Below are 21,380 nucleotides of genomic sequence, written 5' to 3'. Positions count from 1 at the left end.
GATCCACATTAATAGTCTTTTTAGCATCATATTCCCTCTTTGTGTTTCCCTGTTGAGCTGCAGTGGAAGTTTAGTTACAAAAAGAGGGACTTTGGCACTAAAAAGACCGTAACATTGGTATCTAATTGATTTGACTCATTTGGATGACTAATGCATAAACCTATAAATACATTTTTGCACAAAAAGAGGCTTGTGGATTTTGGTCTCCATCATTTATATTGTAAATACATTATGAAGGGATCTTCTAATGGCCAATATGAACACAAGGAATGATAATGGCAAGAAAAATCTATTTCAATGTTCATTTTGGGCACCCGACTGCTGTTTTAGGACAGCCTTGAAAAATTGTGAACCCGTCCTTTAACTGTTCAAACCTGCTGACCCTCTGCTGGCTGGGCGGAGCAAAACATGGATTTCCCAACATTTCACGTCATTTGTATCTGACTTGATGTCCAATAGCATGAAAACACTGTAGACAGCCTGAGCTCTGCTAACCTGAAACGCCATCTTAAACAGAAAGGGGGGTTTAAACCGGGAGAAAACAGGAAAAGGGGGGGCTCTGAAGAAGATAACCCGTTATTTCTGACTGTTTTTAAACCCTCTGGTCGCTCTGGAGTAGTACTGGTCATGGAGTTGGGCTTTTATTACGCGAAGTAAAGGCGCATACGCGAGGAAATTGTCAGGGAGCTGGTTAGCATCTAGCTAGCTAGCAAGGGGGAGGGGGTTCGAGGATATTTTTTTTCCCGCAGCCGAAGTAGTTTGTTTATGTTATTCCAGACGGACATGTCATCTTCAAACCCAGGTAAAGTACCTCAAAAAGTCACAGCGATAATGTTCTCGCATAGCACTATGCAGCTGACGACATTTTGTGAGCGTTTTCTGTCGTGAAGTCAAAGCGGACACTTTCCTAAAGATAGCGTGACAGCAGCAGCTAACTTAGCTTAGCAGCGCAGCTAATGCCACAGCAGGGCTAACTGGTTGCATAAGTGGTAGCCAGCTCACAGAGGCTATATCAGCCTGGTTAATAAGTTAGGCAGCTCTTTTGTAATATTTTTTTGCTTGCCCAAATGACGTTTTGGTAAGAAATTAAATTTAAGTTAGCTGACTGCCAAGTTGCGGTTGACTGGCTCGCTTTATTTGTTTCTGTTATGCTTGCAGTTTTTTGAATGTTAGCTCAGTGTCGTGCTTGTCTGATCTATACATCCTTCAAAGTCAAATAAAGAATACTTTATATATAATTAACATCTAGCTACAGGCTTATAACGTGGGGTCTGAAGTGAAACTAACGTCTGCCGTGTGCGTTACCGCAGATTTGGTGTCTGTTGACTGTAGTTTAGTTTCTTTTTGCTGTAGGAAATCACCTGTCACCACCGCTACATTACGTCTCTGTCTCTCTCTGTTATAAATAGAGTTGCCAGACCCAAACCTGGGTATGGGGGCGAGTGGGACCCAAGCAAGTGGCGGGGCCGTCGCACCAAAAGGGACCAACAAAAGACGAGCAGCGTAAGTGTGTGTGTGGTTGATGAATTTCGTGCTAATATGTCGTATGTTGTTGTGTGTTTGCTGACTGGTGTAGTTTTGTTTTGACCGTAGGAGAGTTATTGTGTGAAGGTACTCATGTGTTTCTCTTCTTCATATTGCAGGCCAGATTTCGATGATGATGAAGGAAGCAAGTTGTTCAGGTAACATTTGCCACAAGCTGTTTCATAAAGCAATATAAGGTGCGATATCAAGTGTTTTGAATTGTCAGTGCTGCTGAGATAACGAGCCATGTGTTGTCTTGTGTTTCCTCAGGTGTGACGATGAAACAGGAGGCTCCAATGACAAAGAGCGCTTTGCCAGGTAGGAGGATGAATGGATGAATTAAGAGAAATATGTGTAGGGGAGCAATATCGTTGATGCAACGGTTAGCCTATGCTGCTCTCCCTCTCCTTTCAAAGTTTTTTTTTTTCCCCTTTACACTCCTTTTTTTATTTCGGTAGTGATTTTTGGGTCTGTGTTTTAGTGGGTTGGTTTCATTTCCAGGTTTTTGGAAGAAGATCAAAGTTTTGCAGATAAGGAAAAACTAGCCAGGTATGGCCTTGTACCACTGTGGAAGGCTCCCTCTCCTGCTTGTATTCATATCAATATTGAATGCACTGATCAAATACTATCCTGTCCTGCTGGGACCCCAGCACATTGTCATTTTGACCCGCACAAAATTACCGGTATATTTCACCGCTATATGCGTCTGTTTTGGTGCCTGTGAGAATGTTATGCTTCTTTGACCAAGGCAGCCGGTTGTCTCTCTCAACCCACCACTGTGTTATGTGTCACTAACCGCTATGCCGTGTGTGAGTCGGAGACTTGACTTTGGTAATCCCTTCCTCTTGAGCAACTGTCCTCTCTGTCTCTTTTCTCTCCCCCCTCTCAGGTTATCTGAAGGGTCTTTCTCTTTCTGCACTTGCTCTCTTTTGTCACTCCGACTGGCCTTGAAAGACCAGATTCTCTTGCTTTTTCACTATCATTTTGACAGATCATTGACTACAAGTTATTGTTTTGTGCGTCCATTATTTCTCTCACCCTCTCTCATTCCCACCTCTTCTTCCCGATTGGCATACTTACATTGCAACATTAACTCTAAACTCTACTCCATGTTGTCCACCTGCCCGTCTTTTTCCCCCATCTCGATCCCTCCTATCCTCTCCACCTCTGCTTCCCTCCCTCGCTCCCTCACTTCAGGGAGAACCACAGTGAGATTGAGAGGCGGAGGCGGAACAAGATGACTGCCTACATCACAGAATTGTCAGACATGGTGCCCACATGCAGCGCACTAGCACGGAAACCGGACAAACTAACCATTCTACGAATGGCTGTGTCCCACATGAAGTCTCTGAGGGGGAGTGGAAACACCAATGCAGATGGGTCATACAAGCCTTCGTTTCTCACTGACCAGGTATGAGCAACGGAGAAAAGTGTATAAAATGAGAGAGGCTCACGTGTTAATTTTTTTTTTTTTTTTTTTTTGCCATCAAATCTGAATGTCTAGAATTCACACCAACTCTAGTAAGACATGTTCAGTATCTAGGCCTCACAGTCGCTGTGAAGGTAACACAATACTTATCTGTGCTTAGTAGAAATCAAGTGAAAGAGTGAAAGTATCACCTTTTTATTTTTGACACTTAAGTAGCTAAGGGTCAGTCGCTATTTTCTTTCACTATTTATGGTGTAATCTAGCTTTGTATGTCAAGACATTCTTTCTCCACACAACTGCTACCCTTTCTTCTAGATCCACAATCAGCCAGTAGATTGTTCAAAAACAAAATTTGTGAACATGCATTGGCTGTAAGTGAGCCACTACAGTGTAGTTAGCAGTTACAAAGACCAAGGAGCATAAAGAATCAGGTATTCTAACTTTGGAGAAAAGGGGGGGAAATGGCAAAAAAGGAAAAATGATTTTTGAGATTCATGTTCCATGACAGACCTCTTATGCTCTCTGCTTAGCCTGACTTTGATGTTATCTGTCTGCAGGAGCTGAAGCACCTCATCCTGGAGGCAGCTGATGGCTTCCTGTTCGTGGTGTCATGTGAGACCGGCCGCATTGTTTACGTCTCCGACTCTCTGACACCTGTCCTCAACCAGTCTCAGTCTGAATGGCTCGGCTCCTCCCTTTACGATCAGCTCCACCCAGATGACACAGAAAAACTGAGGGAGCAGCTCTCTACAGCTGAGAATAACAACACAGGTACAAATCATATGCACAAATTGGGTTTGTATATTACCTGTTAATGTATAAAGGTGTGTCCACTTTGTAAATATGAAAAAATGTTGTCACATGTGCACCTTTGTACACCCATGACTGATTCAACTCCATCTCTTGTTGACCTATAAAGGGAGGATGTTGGATTTGAAGACAGGAACAGTGAAGAAGGAAAGCCAGCAGTCCTCAGCCAGAATGACTATGGGAGCTCGTCGTTCTTTCATCTGCAGAATGAGGTGCGACTTTGTGTAGTTAACTGTCCAGTTCATTATTTACGTTTATTGATATGTGTACCTGGATGCATAAACTGTTCATGTGATGGCCTGGTTATGTTTGCAGGTGTGGCACATGTCCGGTGGAACCGTTGTCGATGAACAGACTGAACTTCCTTAGGAATAGAAACAGGTAACTAAAACCGTTAAGTTCTTCTTACATTTTTCACGTTTGTTGTAATGTAGACAGATTACTGCCTAGAAGATGTCTTATTGCTACTGGAGTAGCCCAGTACCAATAAGACGTATGTAATTTGGTCATTGCATCCATAACATGACTGATTTTTATGGTGTATTTTACATGGTGCATTTCTCCTTCACCTTAGGAATGGTTTGGGTACAGCAAAGGAAGGAGAACCCCAGTACGTAGTGGTTCACTGTACAGGATACATAAAGTCCTGGCCCCCTGCAGGTAAAACTAATAATTTTGTTTATTTCAAGAACATTGACACAGACAACTTTGTTTCATAATATGGCTAGGACCTGTGTAGGATGCTAAATTTCTTAATTCCATTTTCACAAGTTATACTCTGTGGCCCATGCTGACATAGTTTTTGCGTGTTTGTATTATAGGAGTATCGTTAACGGATCATGAAGCAGACAACACTCAGAGTCGCTACTGTCTAGTTGCCATTGGGAGATTACAGGTATGACAGATGTTTTGTGTGTAGAGGTCTCCACATCTGTATTTTGCTCTGACGCACCAAAGAATGACAAATCATTTCATCATCCAAGTTCTTTATTGAGCACTATGAAATTGATACAAGGGAGAAAAAGTTAAATATGAAAATGTAACGTTTGGTATGGATCATTTCACTTTACTTGCAAATTCTTCACAATTGTTGAGTCACCTTTACTGGTGACAGTGGAGACATGTATTCTGTTGAAAGTGTATATCTACTGCAATACAGTATTTTATGGTTGCACTCCACAGTCTTATCTGAAGTAGATTACGTCTGTTGTTTGCACTGTTACATTGTGTTTTGAAATCATTTTTGCCTGTTGGTTGTAAAACATTGATAATATTCATGACTTTTACAAAGTGTGCTGCCATAAATATAACCATATTAAGTTGAAAAAGTAACATTTGAAAATATGCAGTGTGACTGTAAAGAACCTGTAAAACTGTAAAGAAGTTTTTTTTTGTTTGACCCATTAAAAATCATGTTGATAGACTGTGTATTTCTTTTGCAGAGTATTGTATTTTTGCCAAAAATAGGGTTTTGTCTTTATATTTTCTCTTCAGGTGACTTGTTGTCCAGGTGACACAGACATGAACAGTATCAGTGTTCCAGTGGAGTTCATCTCACGCCATAACTGCCAGGGCATGTTCACCTTTGTCGACCACCGCTGCATGGCTGCTGTCGGCTACCAGCCCCAGGTAAACCTCACAGCTGGTGGAGATGTCAGGGCCAGCTGCCAGACACATCGGACACATTAATGCTGACCAGACAGCGTCCTCTAACAGGCTTTGTGCCAGAAGTTGGTGTTAATGTCTTACAAGCTAAAGGAGGTTGTATTATCTGCTGTGTGTTACAGGAATTATTGGGGAAGAATATTCTAGAGCTCGCTCACCCAGAAGACCAAGGCTTACTGAGAGACAGCTTCCAGCAGGTAGGGCTGTCCGAATGTATGCAGCTGTTTGAAGACTAATTTTCACTTCTGTTTATCTCTGTGGATTAGATAAACCTAATTTTCCCAGCTATATTTCTCCTGGGGAAGATGGTTTCTTGGGGCCATTCTATATATACACGACCAGGTTTCATATCAACTTTTTACATGTGTGCATATGTATGACAGCATGGGAAAGTTTTACTGTGACAGTAGTGCACTGAAATGAAAGAAAAGAGAATCGTGGAGTTTATATGGTTTATATACATTGCATTATGTTGTCAGCCTTGATGATGCTTTATTCTACTGTTTATTTTACAAGAAGTGGCAGGCTGTATTATTCTATAATATTAAGGGTGTAATGGTACACAAAATTCAGTTTGGTATGTACCTCGATCATGGGGTCATGGTTTGGTATGTTTTTGGTACAGCAGAAAATAAAGAAAGGTAGAAAATTACATTTTGGTCTTTAATTTTGAAAAATGTAAACATCCAATAATGGCTCATTGGCCGTAACTATTACTGAAGTAGTTTAGTTGTGCTGCAGTGGAAAAAGAAAACAAACATGTTTCTGTGTCTTGCAAGGAGTCGGGACACCTGCTGAAAGCCGTTTTTTGCTAACCTGACACGCCAGATGGTTTGTTACACAGAACCATCTGAGAAGTCACACTGGGAAACTGTTTGGAAAACGGCAGACATTTTCAAAAAATATTCGGCAGGTGATTGGATGTCACCGTCTTACCTTGCGAGGCAGCTGAAGTCGTGAGATCACATTCATGATCGTGCAAAAATCCGCATAGGACACTGATTGGTCCAAACCGCCGGTGGTTCGGACACCAGCGCAAAACTTGAAGCCTGACAAGATGGATTCTCGCGTGATGTCTTGATCTCGCAAATCAAGCTGCCTTGCAAGCTAAGTTTTATGCTGTACGGAGATGCTCTGTCAGTTGTCAGCCTGTGTTCATATAAACATATTTCTCATAGATTATGAGAATACATTAGTATTACTGCTGAGCATGTGGGCCTTGTGTCGGCAGGTGGTGAAGCTGAAGGGCCAGGTTCTGTCTGTGATGTTCCGGTTCCGCTCCAAATCACGAGAATGGATCTGGATGAGAACCAGCTCCTTCACCTTCCAGAACCCGTTTTCAGAGGAGATCGAGTATATCATCTGTACCAATGTCAATGTCAAGTGAGTCACACATTCAAGACTGATTTTTACCAATACTGGTGATTATGTAACACGATTACACAATCAAATACAGCACATAATGAAACCATTGACGTTTTGAAATGTGGCTGTTGTGAAAGATCTCTCTGTCTGAATGCTCACCCACCACCATCAAGTTCCTCTCACACCCTCACCACAACCCCTTTTTAAAAAATAAAAAAAAAACACAACTGATTACTGTCTCCCTGATCACCTCTCCTCTGCATCCATCTCTGATTGTGGGGCAGTAGAAACTCAACTCAGGATCCCCTCACCCCCATCTCCTCCCCAGGGGGGTCGCTGCCCCCCTCCCTGGGTCAGGGCAGCCCAAACGGCCCTCCTGTGGTGCTCAGCCCGGGGCAGGTGGCCACCAGGTGAGACCAGGCCTGACCTGACTATCCTCCCCCTGCATGGGAGAACGGGGGCTGCTTTTTCATGGGAGACTACTACTGTTTCCAGCAAGCTACAGTCCTCTTTTTTTATTTCTTACTTTCTTCTTTTTTTTCCCTGTAGTGTTGGAATAATAGTGCTGTTGTCTTCTAAGAAGCATGTCTAATTGTTGGTCTCTTATGGTTGGTTGTAAATATGCATACTTTTAACACACAGCCCAGGTGGTGTAGCATGTTAGTGGTATATACAGTATGTATTCCCATAACAGACTCTCAGCTGAAGCGTGTCACACCCTTCCTCTTTTGTCCTCATTCCTCTTTTATGTTGCCATGGTGATCGGTGGCGGGTTGAATACTATTTTGTCAGCAGGTGTTTGGGATTTCTCACTCAACAGTGGAGGGCATGGAAATGGAAATGAGGCTATTTTAAACCTACTTCCAATCAACACTCTCTCGCCTCTCTTCCTTTTGTAGGCAGCTGCAGCAGCAGCAGCAGGCGGAGCTGGATGGAGGTGGAGCACGAGACTCTTCTCTGTACGAGGCAGGACCAATCACCCTCTCACAGGTGAGGACATGCACATGTGTGGGCACATGAATGTACCGGTTCAGTTTGATTGAACCATAGACTCTGTCCTGTTTCACTTGGGTCTCTTTCTGTTGCAAATGATCAGGGACTGTATTCACAAACATTCTGAGAAAACTATTGAGAGCTCCTAACTTAGCCTAAAAAATTATAGCAAGAAGTCCTAGTCAGGAAAATTCTCAGAGCAACTCTGACTCTATCATAGTGAGGAGGTGTGGTTGACCCCATTGCATGTATGACTCATTCTTTCATAAGTTGCGGTTGGTTGATCCAAAAAAGAAAGAAAAATGCACTCTTAATGATAATGAACATAGAGTTGACAGCGAAATCTGTACGACTAATCATAGAATTTAGTCTCTATTAAGACATGGTGTAATTATAAATACTATTTTATGCAATGAAGATTTCTGTTGAATAAATTGTGAGCCATACTTTTAACAGTAGCTTATGAAATGTTTGTAATCACAGGCCTACTTGTGCAGTAGCCTTTTCACAGGTGGTAGTTAGTATATTTATTTTCTTACATTTATTTTCCATGCTAGTAATTTTAGTACTGTGGTTGCTTGTCAGTCTATAAGTAGCAGCGTTGGTTGACATGTAAATCTTCTTTTTTTTTCAGCTGCCAGCAAATTCCAAATTTTTCCAGTTGCCAAATATCTTAATGTTTTGATCACTTTCATTTTTGGTATTATAGCGTTCTCGTGTTGTGTGGGAGATGTGAGTGTTTAATGAGATCAACCACAAACATTATCCTTGCAAGATCTCATCTGCAGCGTTTCATTAACTCACTGTCATTCAGCGCTTGGAGAGTATTTCTCCTTCCTCTTTGTCTTTCCGCGATCTTCTCCTCTGCTTAAGAAACTCTTAAGCCTCTTAAAAGTCCTCCTCCCTACTCTTAACCGTTTTTCACCTTAGGAGCTCTCTGAAGGGCTAAGATGCTTTGTGAATAACTTTTATCTTTAACAGGATCTAGTCTTAACTCTGAGGGGAAATTCGTAGAAGACGTCACAATTCAAAGAATTTTCTTAGAATTTCATCACTATGAGCAACTCTTGGCGCTGGAAACCGTATGAGTACGCCCCCAGCTCTTCTTATGGAAAACAGTAGCAGGATGTTGATACTTTGGCCGCAAGAAAGAGTTTCTGTATCACAACTTCCTCTCTGCCTGAAAACTCTTCAGTTACCACACTTATTCCTTTAACCTGACGTGTGTAGGTGTGCAATTGTGTTGCAAACTAAAGACACTAAAAGATAAGGAGTGAAGACAAGAGTTAGCCTTTTTCAAATCAGAAAAAGCTTAGATACCACAAACAATACTTAGACTGAAAATTAATGGATTCACTAAACTGTCAGATTAGTTACATTGTCCCTCGTGCCAGGAATGAAAAGTGAATCAGAAGTGAAAGATTAACAATCACTGTAGGGGATACATACCATTAATTAATCCAGTAAATATATGTATATATTCCATGGAGGTATTAAAGGGGAATTCACTGCTGTGAATGAGAGGGTGACACAGGAGTTGATTTTCACTACTGTCCTATCTCACTCCCACGAAAATACTGTCCCTTCCTGTTTCGCAGGAATCACACTGGAATCCTGTGACCCACAGGATACCTGAAAAAAATGTCAGCATCTAGTCTGCCAGAGCAGACAGGAGAGAATAAAAGGAGAGAACAGAACAACTAGCATTATGTTCAAAATAAAGAAAATGATTTTTATTCATATTAGAACTCTACATATCTATCTATACATCTATATCTTGAAAAACTGACCTGTTGTTAATACTCCTGTCTGGCTCTGCTCCTATCGACTTTTTTCCTGTTCTGTCCCAGTCACGTGATAAATAGTGAAATTGATTCCCATCTTTCAGGAATTCCACAGGAATCCTGTGACCCACAGGATTCCCGAAAAAAATGTCACTTCTACCGTTTAAATGATGATTTCTTAAAAGTAGGTCACCTATGTAGTAGAAATGTGCAATTATTCTTGAAATTGGTGCCCTATGACTAGAGAAAACTTAGGAAAAAGGCTGTAGATTGCCCATATCGCTCTTAGGGAGGAATCCTACAACAACCAGAATGCATTGCACACGGTCCCGTCCAATCAGCTACTGATGGTGTGTTTACAGAATGCAGGGGGTGAGAACATTTTTCCTCATCAAGTCTGGATATATATCGGTGCATATACTGGTGTGCAAGGATCATAAAACAAACTTAACCCTAACCTTAAAGGTTAAGTGAGCCTGGTCAGGTTAGGCTAACGCGTTGTCGCTAACTTCAGGGCTTATTTTTGGCATTAAAAAAATATTTTTTTGGCCTGGAGGGAGTACCAGGCCCCTGCAATTACAGAGGAAACACTGGTACAGATTGTAAAGCCCTCAGAGACAAATATTTCATATTTTAGGCTATATAAACAGAATTGACATAACTAAAGCTGCAGCTGCTGATTATTATTTCAATTAATCAATTAAAAGTTTGGTCTATGTAATCTCCAAATAGTGGAAAAAAGTCCAACGTGATGACTTCAGGTGTCTTGTTTTGTCCAACAAACTGAACTAAGTCTAGAATCCAAACATACTCAGTCTACTATGATGGAAAGATAAGAAAACAAGCAAATATTTACATTTTAGAGACTAGAAGCAGTGAACTTTTGGCATTTTTGTTTAAAAAAATGAGTATCAAAATAGTTGTCTATTAATCTTTTGTTGACTAATTGATTAATCATATTAGCTCGAGACTTGAAATTGGTGTAGTGTGTGCAGGGGGTCAGTTGAACATAACATTTTTGCCCTGTCTGGTTCTCCGCCCCTCTACACATTTTCATGTACAATATTGAGATTGGTTGCTTTTTTGGTTCTTCTTGATGTTTGTTTACTACTTGGGTATCTTGGAAATCTTATCTTCTCCTACCATGATCGCAGCCTCCACCATCTACTACTGTATGTGTGTAAATCAACACATTATATTGTAGCAACTATACAGATGTTTGATTGCGATCTCATATTTGACAACAGTTTGAAAGCCTTGGTACACAAACACCAAATTCAAGTGCGCTGAACCCTTAAAGAATAGTTGTATTTTTCAGATGATGACGATTGGAGTCAGTACAACCCTCTCACCACTTAAACAGTTTTGAAGAATTTTTGGAAGTGTTGGCCCTGCCTGATAACTTTTCATGGTCCTCAGATGCCAGTGCAGCCAGTGACAGCGGCAGGACCGGACCACAGCAAGAGCCTTGAGAAGCCAGAGCTCTACCCCTCCCTTTTCCAAGGCCCAGATCAGACCAAGGGCATGCCCTCCACCTCCACTCCCCCCACCCAGATCTACCCTCAAGCCAACAACTTCAACGCTGGTCGCTCCAATGACACATACAGGTAGGAAGTCTTATGTGTATACATATGTGTGCATTTGATCTTAAACCTCTATGCATTTCTCAAGTAAACCTTAATCATTGTGAGGTCATCATTAAATGAGTGATGTGAAGCTACTAGACTTCTAGATAGTCCTGTTTATCGATCAAATTTTTATTTTTATAGCAAAATTTGTAGAGTGGAAGTAATTCAAAGTGCTTATTACACTAATAAAATACATAGAAATACATTTGTTGTCTCTTGTAGCCTTTTCAGGCAGTTAGGTTCAGTTTCAGTAACATTTTAGTCATGTTTAGTCATGTTTTACAGAAACAACATGGCACAGAGCAGAAATAAGTGTTCATCAGTGCTTGTAGCTTATCCTGTTATCTTAAGATGTGTTTTAATTAGGTTATGTTAATTCTGGATAACAGTGGTTTTCCACAGTCTGTAATGTACTTAAGTTGAGATCTGGAGATAAAGGGATTAAAATCTACTGTAAACTGTATGACTCCTCGCTGTAGTGAGAGCTTTATAAACTGACGCATTTATGTAACCTGCCAACTGGTTTGCATGTCTGAAGGTTTTGCCTATCGGATCAAAGCTAACAGGGCCACTCCCTTTTTTTTTCTTTTTTTCTCTGTATGCTGTTAGTTTATGTGCAACATCTACTCACGGGAACAACGGTTTCCCACATGTGCTTTAAGTAACTGCAGTGGATCCCTTCGAAATGTATTCCGTAAAGTTTGTACTGTATATTTAAAGTAGCTTTAATCATTATAGTGACCGAAAACACCATTTCCTATTTGCTGCTTGTTCTTTTTCGCATTAGTAGTATTTTCCATTTTGTTTCAACCGGGTTCCTATCAGTGGCGCTGGAAGAAGACTTTACCCTCCTCCCACATTCTTTTTAAGTCGCGAATCAATGTATTCCCTCAAATGCCCGTATATTGCAACACTTCCGATAAAAAGACGCAGCAGGTTCTCTGTGAATCACAGAAAACTTGCTGCGTCTTGCTCGTGTTCATGTCAACAGCAACAGTAAACACAGCAGCTGTGAGCGCAGTGCCAAAGCTTTGGATCCGTCCTGTAGGTCCTGTGGGCTGCCACTGCTCCAGCCTCAAATGGTTTGAGCCGAGCTGCGCTTATTTCTGCTCCTCAGAGCTGGTATTTTAATGTAACAGAGTGGAACTTAACATGGAGCGACAGGGGGAGGGGGAGAAATATGGTGCTGCACATAACCAGACGCATACAGGCAGTAAAGTAACTGTTTACAGTGAGTGGAGCGGTTTCCAGTGTTTCAGGCTGTTCTCCACATTTTGGTCCATTATGAAAACTGCAGAGAGCACAATAACCTCAAATTGCATGTCTTTAATTAGCAGAGAGGCGCACACACAATCACTAACCACCTTCCATGTATTTTGCTTGTTTTACTTCTCTAGTATTTTGCATCTATAACAATCTACTGAGATGTCCGTCAGAATAGGCTACAGCTATTAATGTGACTCAGGCAGGTCTGAGATGTATTAGATTAATGTCTGAATCTTATATAATGTCATTCGGGTGTCACTGAATGTAATCGTGGATGTTGTAGAAACAGCAGTACTGACGTTTTGTTTGTTGCCCACAGCTGGCTGTGAGTCACATTCTTTCCTTTGACTTTATTAAATACCTGCAGCATCACACAGCAGCAGAAACGAAAAGTGCGTCTTTAAATTGAGAGAGTGATGTGTGCGTTTATACACGTGGCACAGCTGCAGTAACTTCATTAACACTGGATCGGTCAGGATCTGGCCATTGACTGTATATGAAGAGGTCAGCTGTTCCACACAGATTCAAGTTTATACGGTGGGATTGTTTGTAATAAAGCAGCTGTTATGGATGAATCCTGAGCTCCATCAGAGCTGTCAGGACATTTTTATTTTAAGTAGCTCAAAGTCAAAGATAAGCCTAAAACTCCATACGCACTTGGACTTCGCCCTTGCTAAAAACAATCCTATGTACAACAGTAAGGGGCTGTGTTGGTGTGGGTGTGTTTTGTTTAAAGTGTCGGTGAGACAATGAAATACGATCCAGCAAGTCCAGTTGGAGTAACAGATTATTGCGTTTAAAGGCTGATCAGAAAAACATTGCACAGCGGTTTGTAATCCTCACAACTCTGCAAAGTTATCACGCTGCAATCCTGTTTACTAGTGCGCACATGTGGAATGCGTCTGTGTCCACAGACCTCTGAAAAGTATGAATGGAACTGTGCACGCGCCTGTGGTCCGCGTGCAAGTCCACAGCTGAATGCGGAAAGTATGAAAAGGCCTTAATATGCACGCATGCACACACACACACACACACACGGTTTAGCCCCCGCGCTTCTGAAATGAATCTGGCGCTCCTGGTTCTTACCATATTTGATCATGGAATCCGTCAGATTTTATTAGTATTATCTGCCAGTAGATGACTTCCAGGTAACACAGCTCTCACTCCCTTTGCTCTCTGCTGCAGGCCAGTCAACATGGCTCCGCAGATGGCACAGCCAACCCACTCAGCGGGACAGATGCTGGCTCAGATGTCTCGTCAGAACGGAGCCCCACAGTCTGTTACCCCTGCCAGCACTGGCAGCCCCCTCCATGGAGGACCAGCAGGAGGATGGCCTGGGCCCGGAGCTGTACCAGGAGCTAGACCACAATTTAATAACCAGGTAAACTCTCACACCAGGATTCATTTTGTTTTTATCTGTATGTTTTTAAATAAGGTTCTTTTATATGATGCTTTTATGCATCTAACTTTATTTGTTTGCCATTTTAAATTGATCACATTCACATATTTAACCATCAACTCTACGTAACTATCGGTCAGTAAATGGACTTACTCTTCCTTTTCTAAACAGCAGGTGGCTCCTCAGGCAGCAAAGACCATGTCTCCACCGTTTGCTTCCGTGGGAGGATTTGGAGGCGGCTCTTCCACCTCTTTTGGCCAGATGCCCACAGGTGCTGCTCCAACCCCGAACAACGGTGCAAACTACCCGCCCATTAATGCGCGTGCCAGTCTAAACACCAATGGTTATGGTAGGTCGTGTGCTCATTTGTGTGTATCTGTGTTATCCTGGAACATCCTCTCAACCCTCTGTGCTTTTATCTCAGATGGCTCTCAGTCTGCGGCACAGTTCCCGTCTCGAGCAGCAGAGGCAGTGTGGCCTCAGTGGCAAGGCCAGCAGAATAACGCAGAACAGCATCCTCACGCTCAAGGCAACCAGCAAGACATGTTCCCTGTGAGTGATTCAAAGCCCATTCTCTCCTAGACGCTTTTCTTTCCTGCCTCTCTCTGTCACTTTAAATAAATCTCCCATCTCTTTGTGTCTCTTATCTGATTCAGGATGTGTTGTCTATGCTGGACCAGCCCGCCAACTTCAACAGCGATGACTTTGAGATTCCCATCTACCCTTCGTTCAGCGAGTGACCTCTCTGCTGGTCTACCCCTTTGTCTTCTTGACTTTTAACTCTGTCTGTCTTCATATTTAGCTCTCCTGCTCCTCTTTTCATTCGCCCTTTCCTGCTCCTGAGAGTAGCACTCTTCCTTTGCTTTGCATGGCTTAAATTGCACTGCCACAAGCCAGCTAAAGACGGAGGGAAATATCTGACTGCAGATATAAAGGGGAGGAAAATCAAGGAATTGCTACTGAGTAAAAGAGAGGACTATTTTAACAATATTCCAGCCATTGTAAGAGGATTCTCTAGCTAGCACTGCCCAAAGCTCAACAACCTATGTTGTAGATATGTGATATATATATATAAATATATATATATATCTATATATAAATATATAAAAACGCACAATCACACTTGAATAGACTGCACAAAAACACTCTGGTAAACATACAGGAAGTGAATTCACACAGACACACGAACACAAAGGCCTTTTATTCTCTTATATTCCTGGTTTTTCTCAGGCATTGATGAAGAGTGTGTTTTGCTGTTTTTACCCTATAGCATGTAGACTAATCACTCCAATCGTTTATTTAAACTCTCAGGAAATTGCAGGGATTTACAGCTTTGGTGATTTTTGTTTTAAATTCTCAGCTGTTGCACACACACACACACACACACACACCAACACCACCACCACTGTCTGTGCTAACCTCACTCACGGTTTTAGATCATGTCTCTGCATGTCAGCACTGCTTTCATGGAGCGCTTCGACATTATGTAGATTTATACTGAGTACAGTTTTCTGTGTACGTTGGTGGCTTCACCTATAAATTTAATCCTTTTGTTTTTCCCTTCTGAGGAAGATGTAAGTTCATTGAATGATGTACTTTAACAGCACAGACACACAGTGTCACAATGGCTACAAACTGTTTGTCCAGGTGCCCTTTGAAAATGTATTCAATCTATTTTTCTTTTGCCTACATATACAGTACATATATACAGTATGCATGTGTGTATGTATGTATGTCAAATGGATGCATACCGCAGTATCATTATCAATTTTAACAGTTGTAGGGTTTCCGACTTGCTTGATATTCTTCTTTCTGTCGCCCTGCATTACCCTGTACTAAGTATGGGTTGAGTTTTGTACTCCTTTTTGTAAAAATAAATATTAAAAAAAAGAAATCACACAGCAATAATTAACAAGCAGGAATTGTGTACTTTTAAAGCCATTCTTTATTGTTGTCATAAATGTTTTCATTGATTAATGTTATTTTAAAATGGAGATACGTGGTAGTAATGCTTGATATAATTGAATTATTTCCCAAGTAATGTGTTATAGTTATTTGAAACTTTTGATCTTTTGACTTTTCCATTGCCCTTTTCTGATTTGGTATTGTATTAAACGGTTTGATCAGGGTATCCGGGATAAAAATGGAATAAACAGAGCTAAAAGCAAGATGATCTGCTAGCGAGAATGTCCAAAAATAGTTTTTGTCCTCTTGTTTATGACAAAACACTTGGACTTGGACTGAGTCTTTGCCAACACGATCCAACAACCTGTGTTTTACAATCAGTTTGTATTATAGAAGAATGTCATGGGATGAAAGATGATGCTTCTACAAAATATTTTATTTTAAATGTGTGGAATTAGTTTAAATTGGACCCATTTTTTATTGCAATTGTCTATTGTCTGTGTGTAACACACTTATGGTGTATGTAAACCCATGTTGATAATTGTCAAGTTTCCATTTTCAAAAGGATGGTATGTTGGTGACTATGTTGTCTTTGTTATTGTTGAAAACCTCTTTGGTTGCTCAGTATCCAGGTTTTTTCAATGATGTGAACTTTTATCAGTCATAGAAACACAAATATATAAATATACTGTATATGTATATGAAATGTTAAACGAGAGACAGAAATGTTTGGTTTTTGTATTAAATTGTTATATTGTCAAAAATGAAGGAGTTGGACCATGTTTTTAATTGAACATACTGTTTCTTATTAAGGTATAATACTGAAGGTCAAAGCAGGTACAGTCAACACAGTATAATTTAATCTTTAATCACAAAGTCATATATACAGTGCTGTCAGTCTTGTTAATTGGTGTTTTGACAGTGCACTTTACTGATCACACTCATTCAAGAGTCATGGCTGTTTTCAGTTACATCCATGCATGTCTTCATTTCCTCAAAACAGTTTTATGTTCTTAACTGGTGAAGAAACAAAAGCCAACTCTGCTTTGATTGGCTTGTATCTGTTTTCTCTCCCCACTCTGTCCATCAGTGAAGACGTAGAGATGTGTGCATGTGTGTGTGTGTGTCTCTTTGGATCAGTTTCCGTCTTCGTCCGTCCCTCCTCTCTTTCACAGCCTGGGGGTGAAAACGGATGGAATTAATGCTAGTACTGGTCTAAGATAGGTTTACTGTGTCAGCTGTGCCCAGTTTGGATTGCACTTGAGTGACGTCTTATGCCGTAAGTCTTGTTTTCTGGTATAATTTCGACACATAAAATAAAATAGGCTTATTTCTCTTCTACATTTATTCTCTTATGTCATCTTTTTATTCGGATCCACTGTTCTTTGCATAGAGTCACTTTACTCTTAACTTGTGTGTGTCTCTGTAGTGGCATCAGAATACAAGCAATCTGCATTTTTTTGGTCAGGATCAGTTTCCGAACCCTCTCAAGTGGATTACCACTAAGGCATCCTATCCTCTTTCCCTTCCCCAACCTTTTATTTTTCCTTCCTGCATCTTGACCATCCTTTAGTCTTATTTACTAAAACTCTTCTGAACCGCAAAACAGGAACTTTACCAAATTTTGTATGCATGTGTAGAGTGAACTGATTGGTGCAGCATCTTAATCTGCACATCACATTTGCTTTATAGAGTTTGAAAAACTTTTTTTTTTGTCTGTTTTGTTGTCGTTGTGTCCATACCTAACTAGGAATCCAGTGACTCCTGCTAAAGTGTTGTCTCCTGTAGAGACCAGAGAGATGCCTGGGTGTTCTAATCTCAGGAACGGCCTGATCGTTACCAAACTCCTTATTAACTATTCATGGAGGACGCAGGTGCCAAATGGGGTTACGTGTGTCCACCAATCTACCTTATCTTTGGGAGGAGGACAGTAGGGGTCAATGGTAGCGGACAAAAAAAAAAGACCAAGACAGAGAAATGGATGAAGTGTTCAGATAGAAACACAATGGATTCTCTGAGTCCAAAAATATATGGATAAATACCTTTTGGAATAATTACAAGCATTCATGGAACTACCTTGGTGTTATAAACCATCAAGAGGGAAATAAACTGGTGAAACACAGGCTGAGGAGTAGATAAACATCTTTTCTTGGATTTTGTGGATTTTGTCAACATGGACCCACCGGCGCTTCCCATTACCAGGTTTGATGTGGATGTGGATCTCGGTTTTGCCCTCTTCTTCTTCTTCCTCCTCTGCTTCTTCTTGTTGGTGACCATAGTGCGCTGTGCTCAGATGGTGCTGGACCCTTACAGTTCTGTCACTACTACAACATACCAGGAGGAGCAATCAGAGGAGTGATGGAGACCAGACACATGAACGTTATCAAGGAAAAACATCTCATCCTCTTGAGACGAGCTATGACATTTACTCAAACTTCACAGACGGGCTGACAAAAAATGTTGCCACACACCACAGAATATTTCAGGCTGGAGTTGTTTCTGACACTATTTTAACTTTTATATATTTTCTACTAAAATTTGATACAAAAACTTTTTTAAAAAGCTTCTGAACAACACCCAACAACTTCCAACAAATGATGTAAGTATGCTATGTAAAAAATCAAATATACTTACTGTAGATGATTAGTGTTGTCCATTTGAAATGTACATATATACTGCATGTTTTAAATGGCTAAAGTGTTTGCTGTGGTGTATTAAAATATATGTTTGCTGTTACTTTATTCATATCGATCCCACAGAGCAAAGTGGTGAAACATCAGCACCAATTTATACCAGCAAATACTGGATATTTTAGGTGGGTATTTTTATGAATTTTGCAATGTTTTCAAACATTTTTTAATTTCAAATTCATATTTATTTGTCATTCTAAGAATACATATGTGGCAAAATGAGAAACTGTTCCTCGCAGGACTAGATTATAATAGTAAAAACATAAAATAGAAATAAAACATGACACAAAATTGTAAAACATCTAAAGTTTGTAGTGCTTAAATAATTTAAAGTAAAAGTGACCTCAGTTAGTTAAAAAAAAAACTGGTCGAAAACTAAAACACTCATGTTTCCTCCCAGGTCAGCCTTGCTACTGTGATTAATGTCTGCATGTCCTTACATGAATATTTTCAACTGTGCAAACCTTTCAAGAAATAGCAAACAGTATCTCACTCTGGCTTCATCTCAGCTGGCAGTCGACACAAACATCCAGACATCAAGACATCAGTTCCAGGAGGAAACCAGCTCCAGTCACCTGAAAACCTTCATGCCGAGATACTTTTTACAATCGTAGGCAAAGCTGCTTGATACAGACCATACAGACGGAGGAAAATGTCCTCCCTTCAAACACTAATAGCACACAGATGTTTCCAACTTCTCAATGATGGGACTATAATGCAAAACAAATGTTCTGTTCTTTTCCCCCTAAATTCTGCCACAATATGTTTTGGAACTATTACAAAAACTTTCATGCAAGTTGCTTGTTATTGAGCGAATTAAATAACCTTTTTCACTTGCGGCATGTGTTTGTAATTCATCAGTTGGTGATTGTTTCAACAGACGCAGAATCAGCAGAGTAAAGAAAGAAACAGGATCTCTGTGCAGCCTGAATCCTAAAAGGCAATAAAAGGATTATTAGTAATTAGTGATTATTACTTAGTGGACAGGGATAATATAAAAAGTTAAAATTAAAGTTATAGAACTGCCTGAAACACTTTATTCTCAGGCTTTAATCAGTCAGATGTGAATTATCTGTTTACAAGTCTTAAATGTTTTTAGAAAAAGTGACACCACAGTCTATTAAATCCAGTTACTCAACAGTGTTTGTACTCTCATTTTTTGTTAAATGTATCATTGCTAGTGTCTCTTTTTGTTACTTTAAATGTCATGTATGGCAATTAAATATTCCTTCTCCTGTAATTATAAAACGAAGGAAGGAATCATCTATAATTTAGTCAAACATTCCTACCAGTTTTATTCAGAAACTCCATAATTAGCTCCATTTAGCTACTAATATAATCATTAAAGTTATTGCTATATCTCACTTTAGGTTATTCTGGTAGCTTGTGGAAAATAAAAGTGCTCTCAAAGTGGTAAATCAGTTTGATTACACAGTCTCCTGGAAACTAGTATATCCTGGAACATATGAAGAAGTGTTTAGAAGGCCCTGTTAATGATTAATTAATGTCTCCACAGTTCATCTTAATTAAGTCCCACATGCAGAATTGTAGAGTTTAGTGAAATTTTTATGCGCTAAACCACAAATAAAACAATTTTCAGAATCAGAATCAGCTTTATTGGCCAAGTATGTTCATGCATAAAAGGAATTTGACTCTGGTTCATTGTGGCTCTCAATGTACTTATAAAAATCTTAAGAAAAACACACACAGACAATAAGCTGAACAAAGATAAGTTAACATAAACGCACCACTTTGACAAAAGAGATACAAACACATAGAAATAACAAATGAATAACAGTGAACGATCTCTGTACCAGCTGCTAGTGTTGCTATCCAGTCATGATACCAACAGCTGTTGCTGCTATAAGATGCTGCTTTGGCACCAATTTCTTTCAATATGGTAGCACCATCTACAGGTGACATAACATGAGGTATATAAAACAGTATGCAGCAAGTGAGTAACATGCATATCTATCTTCATCATAGTTTGAATTGTTTTGATGTTGATCAGAGAGATCTTGATCTGACACATGTGTTTAAAAAGACACACTGTAACCTTCATCGTGTGAATGTCCCAGACAAAAGGTTTTCTGTACAATTTTCACACCACTGCAATGCATGCTGGGAAGTGTATTCAAATAAGCCAACACCGTTTCTAAACAACTTAATTTGAAGGGAGGAGACAAGATGTCAAGGAGTGGGGTTTGTGTGTGTGTGTATGTGTGTGCATGCCAGTATGTAGTGTGTCTTTCTATGTATGTGTTTGTGTGTATGAGAGAGAGACTGAAGTGGTTTTGAACTGTGAATGAAACCTGAAGCCACTGAAGGTTTGAATGTACTAACAGCTAAAAGGGAGAGAGAGAGAGAAACTCAATCGGCTGATTGGAACCAGTTGTGCGTCTCTGTGTCTGCATTTCCTTAAGAAGAGCAGTCGTGCCAGGAGCAGCAATCAAACCCACAACCTTGTAATCTCATAGAGAGGATGACCATGAGAACAGAGTTTAAACCACTGAGAAAACAGACTAACCCTGATATGTAAAGAGAAAGTTCCCATTTTACTGAGGAGAAACTGATTTGTACATCATTAGTGGCAGCAGGATTAGCTGAAGATGAGGATCTATAACATCTGTACACAGTGTTTGAAGGAAGAGAGAATCTGTTATCTCTAAGAAACAGGAGTGACCAACTGTAGTTTATATTACAGTCAATGAGACCCGGACAGTGTGATCCCTATCAATTAAGGTTTAGATCTCAAAAACTATAACTCCTATAGGAAATATATTTGCATTTTTGGAGAGAGGAGGCTTGTGGCAATATTTTGGGGTATATATGTGCTTTGAGAGTTACAACCGAGGGAATGAGATGTGTTTATTTTTCTTTTTTTTTTTTAACTTTTTAAAAAAATATCTCTGCTCTCCCCTG

General features: G+C 40.2%; 2 protein-coding genes across 7 annotated transcripts; both read left to right on the top strand.

Moving 5' to 3' along the window:
• Positions 1-444: 444 nt before the first annotated feature.
• Positions 445-16,536, top strand: arnt (aryl hydrocarbon receptor nuclear translocator). 6 transcript variants are annotated; one of them, XM_067601384.1, is made up of 21 exons: positions 445-802; positions 1,410-1,503; positions 1,644-1,682; positions 1,795-1,842; positions 2,026-2,073; positions 2,722-2,935; positions 3,511-3,724; positions 3,873-3,975; positions 4,079-4,144; positions 4,338-4,423; positions 4,585-4,658; positions 5,258-5,392; positions 5,551-5,625; positions 6,660-6,811; positions 7,081-7,203; positions 7,693-7,783; positions 10,990-11,177; positions 13,650-13,845; positions 14,038-14,212; positions 14,288-14,415; positions 14,520-16,536. In XM_067601384.1, exons 1-21 carry the CDS (start codon positions 766-768, stop codon positions 14,601-14,603), a joined length of 2,370 nt encoding a protein of 789 aa, XP_067457485.1. In that variant the 5' UTR covers positions 445-765; the 3' UTR covers positions 14,604-16,536. The 6 variants fall into 6 exon arrangements, with proteins under 6 accessions (XP_067457485.1, XP_067457483.1, XP_067457486.1 ...); XM_067601382.1 differs by having other exon boundaries at positions 14,035-14,212; XM_067601385.1 differs by lacking the exon at positions 2,026-2,073 and having other exon boundaries at positions 446-802; positions 14,035-14,212.
• A 145-nt stretch (positions 16,537-16,681) lies between these two features.
• On the top strand, positions 16,682-19,709 carry LOC137191361 (cortexin domain-containing 1 protein-like). Its single transcript, XM_067601389.1, has one exon. The coding sequence runs from the start codon at positions 17,942-17,944 to the stop codon at positions 18,125-18,127; it is 186 nt and encodes a 61-aa protein (XP_067457490.1). The 5' UTR covers positions 16,682-17,941; the 3' UTR covers positions 18,128-19,709.
• The last annotated feature ends 1,671 nt before the right edge of the window (positions 19,710-21,380 follow it).

The sequence above is a fragment of the Thunnus thynnus genome, chromosome 10 (genome assembly GCF_963924715.1).
Source record: "Thunnus thynnus chromosome 10, fThuThy2.1, whole genome shotgun sequence".
Lineage (NCBI taxonomy): Eukaryota > Metazoa > Chordata > Actinopteri > Scombriformes > Scombridae > Thunnus > Thunnus thynnus.
The sequence above is the reverse complement of the archived record's forward strand: the minus strand, read 5'-3'. Positions and strand labels throughout refer to the sequence as shown.

What these genes read in the sequence shown, in the direction of transcription:
- arnt (XM_067601382.1), top strand. Translation starts at nt 766, where the DNA reads ATGTTATTCCAGACGGACATGTCATCTTCAAACCCAG. An exon ending in CATGTCATCTTCAAACCCAG is followed by an intron (nt 803 to 1,409) that starts GTAAAGTACCTC and finishes TGTTATAAATAG; the next exon opens with AGTTGCCAGACCCAAACCTG. An exon ending in GATAAGGAAAAACTAGCCAG is followed by an intron (nt 2,074 to 2,721) that starts GTATGGCCTTGT and finishes CCCTCACTTCAG; the next exon opens with GGAGAACCACAGTGAGATTG.
- LOC137191361 (XM_067601389.1), top strand. Translation starts at nt 17,942, where the DNA reads ATGGACCCACCGGCGCTTCCCATTACCAGGTTTGATGTGGATGTGGAT.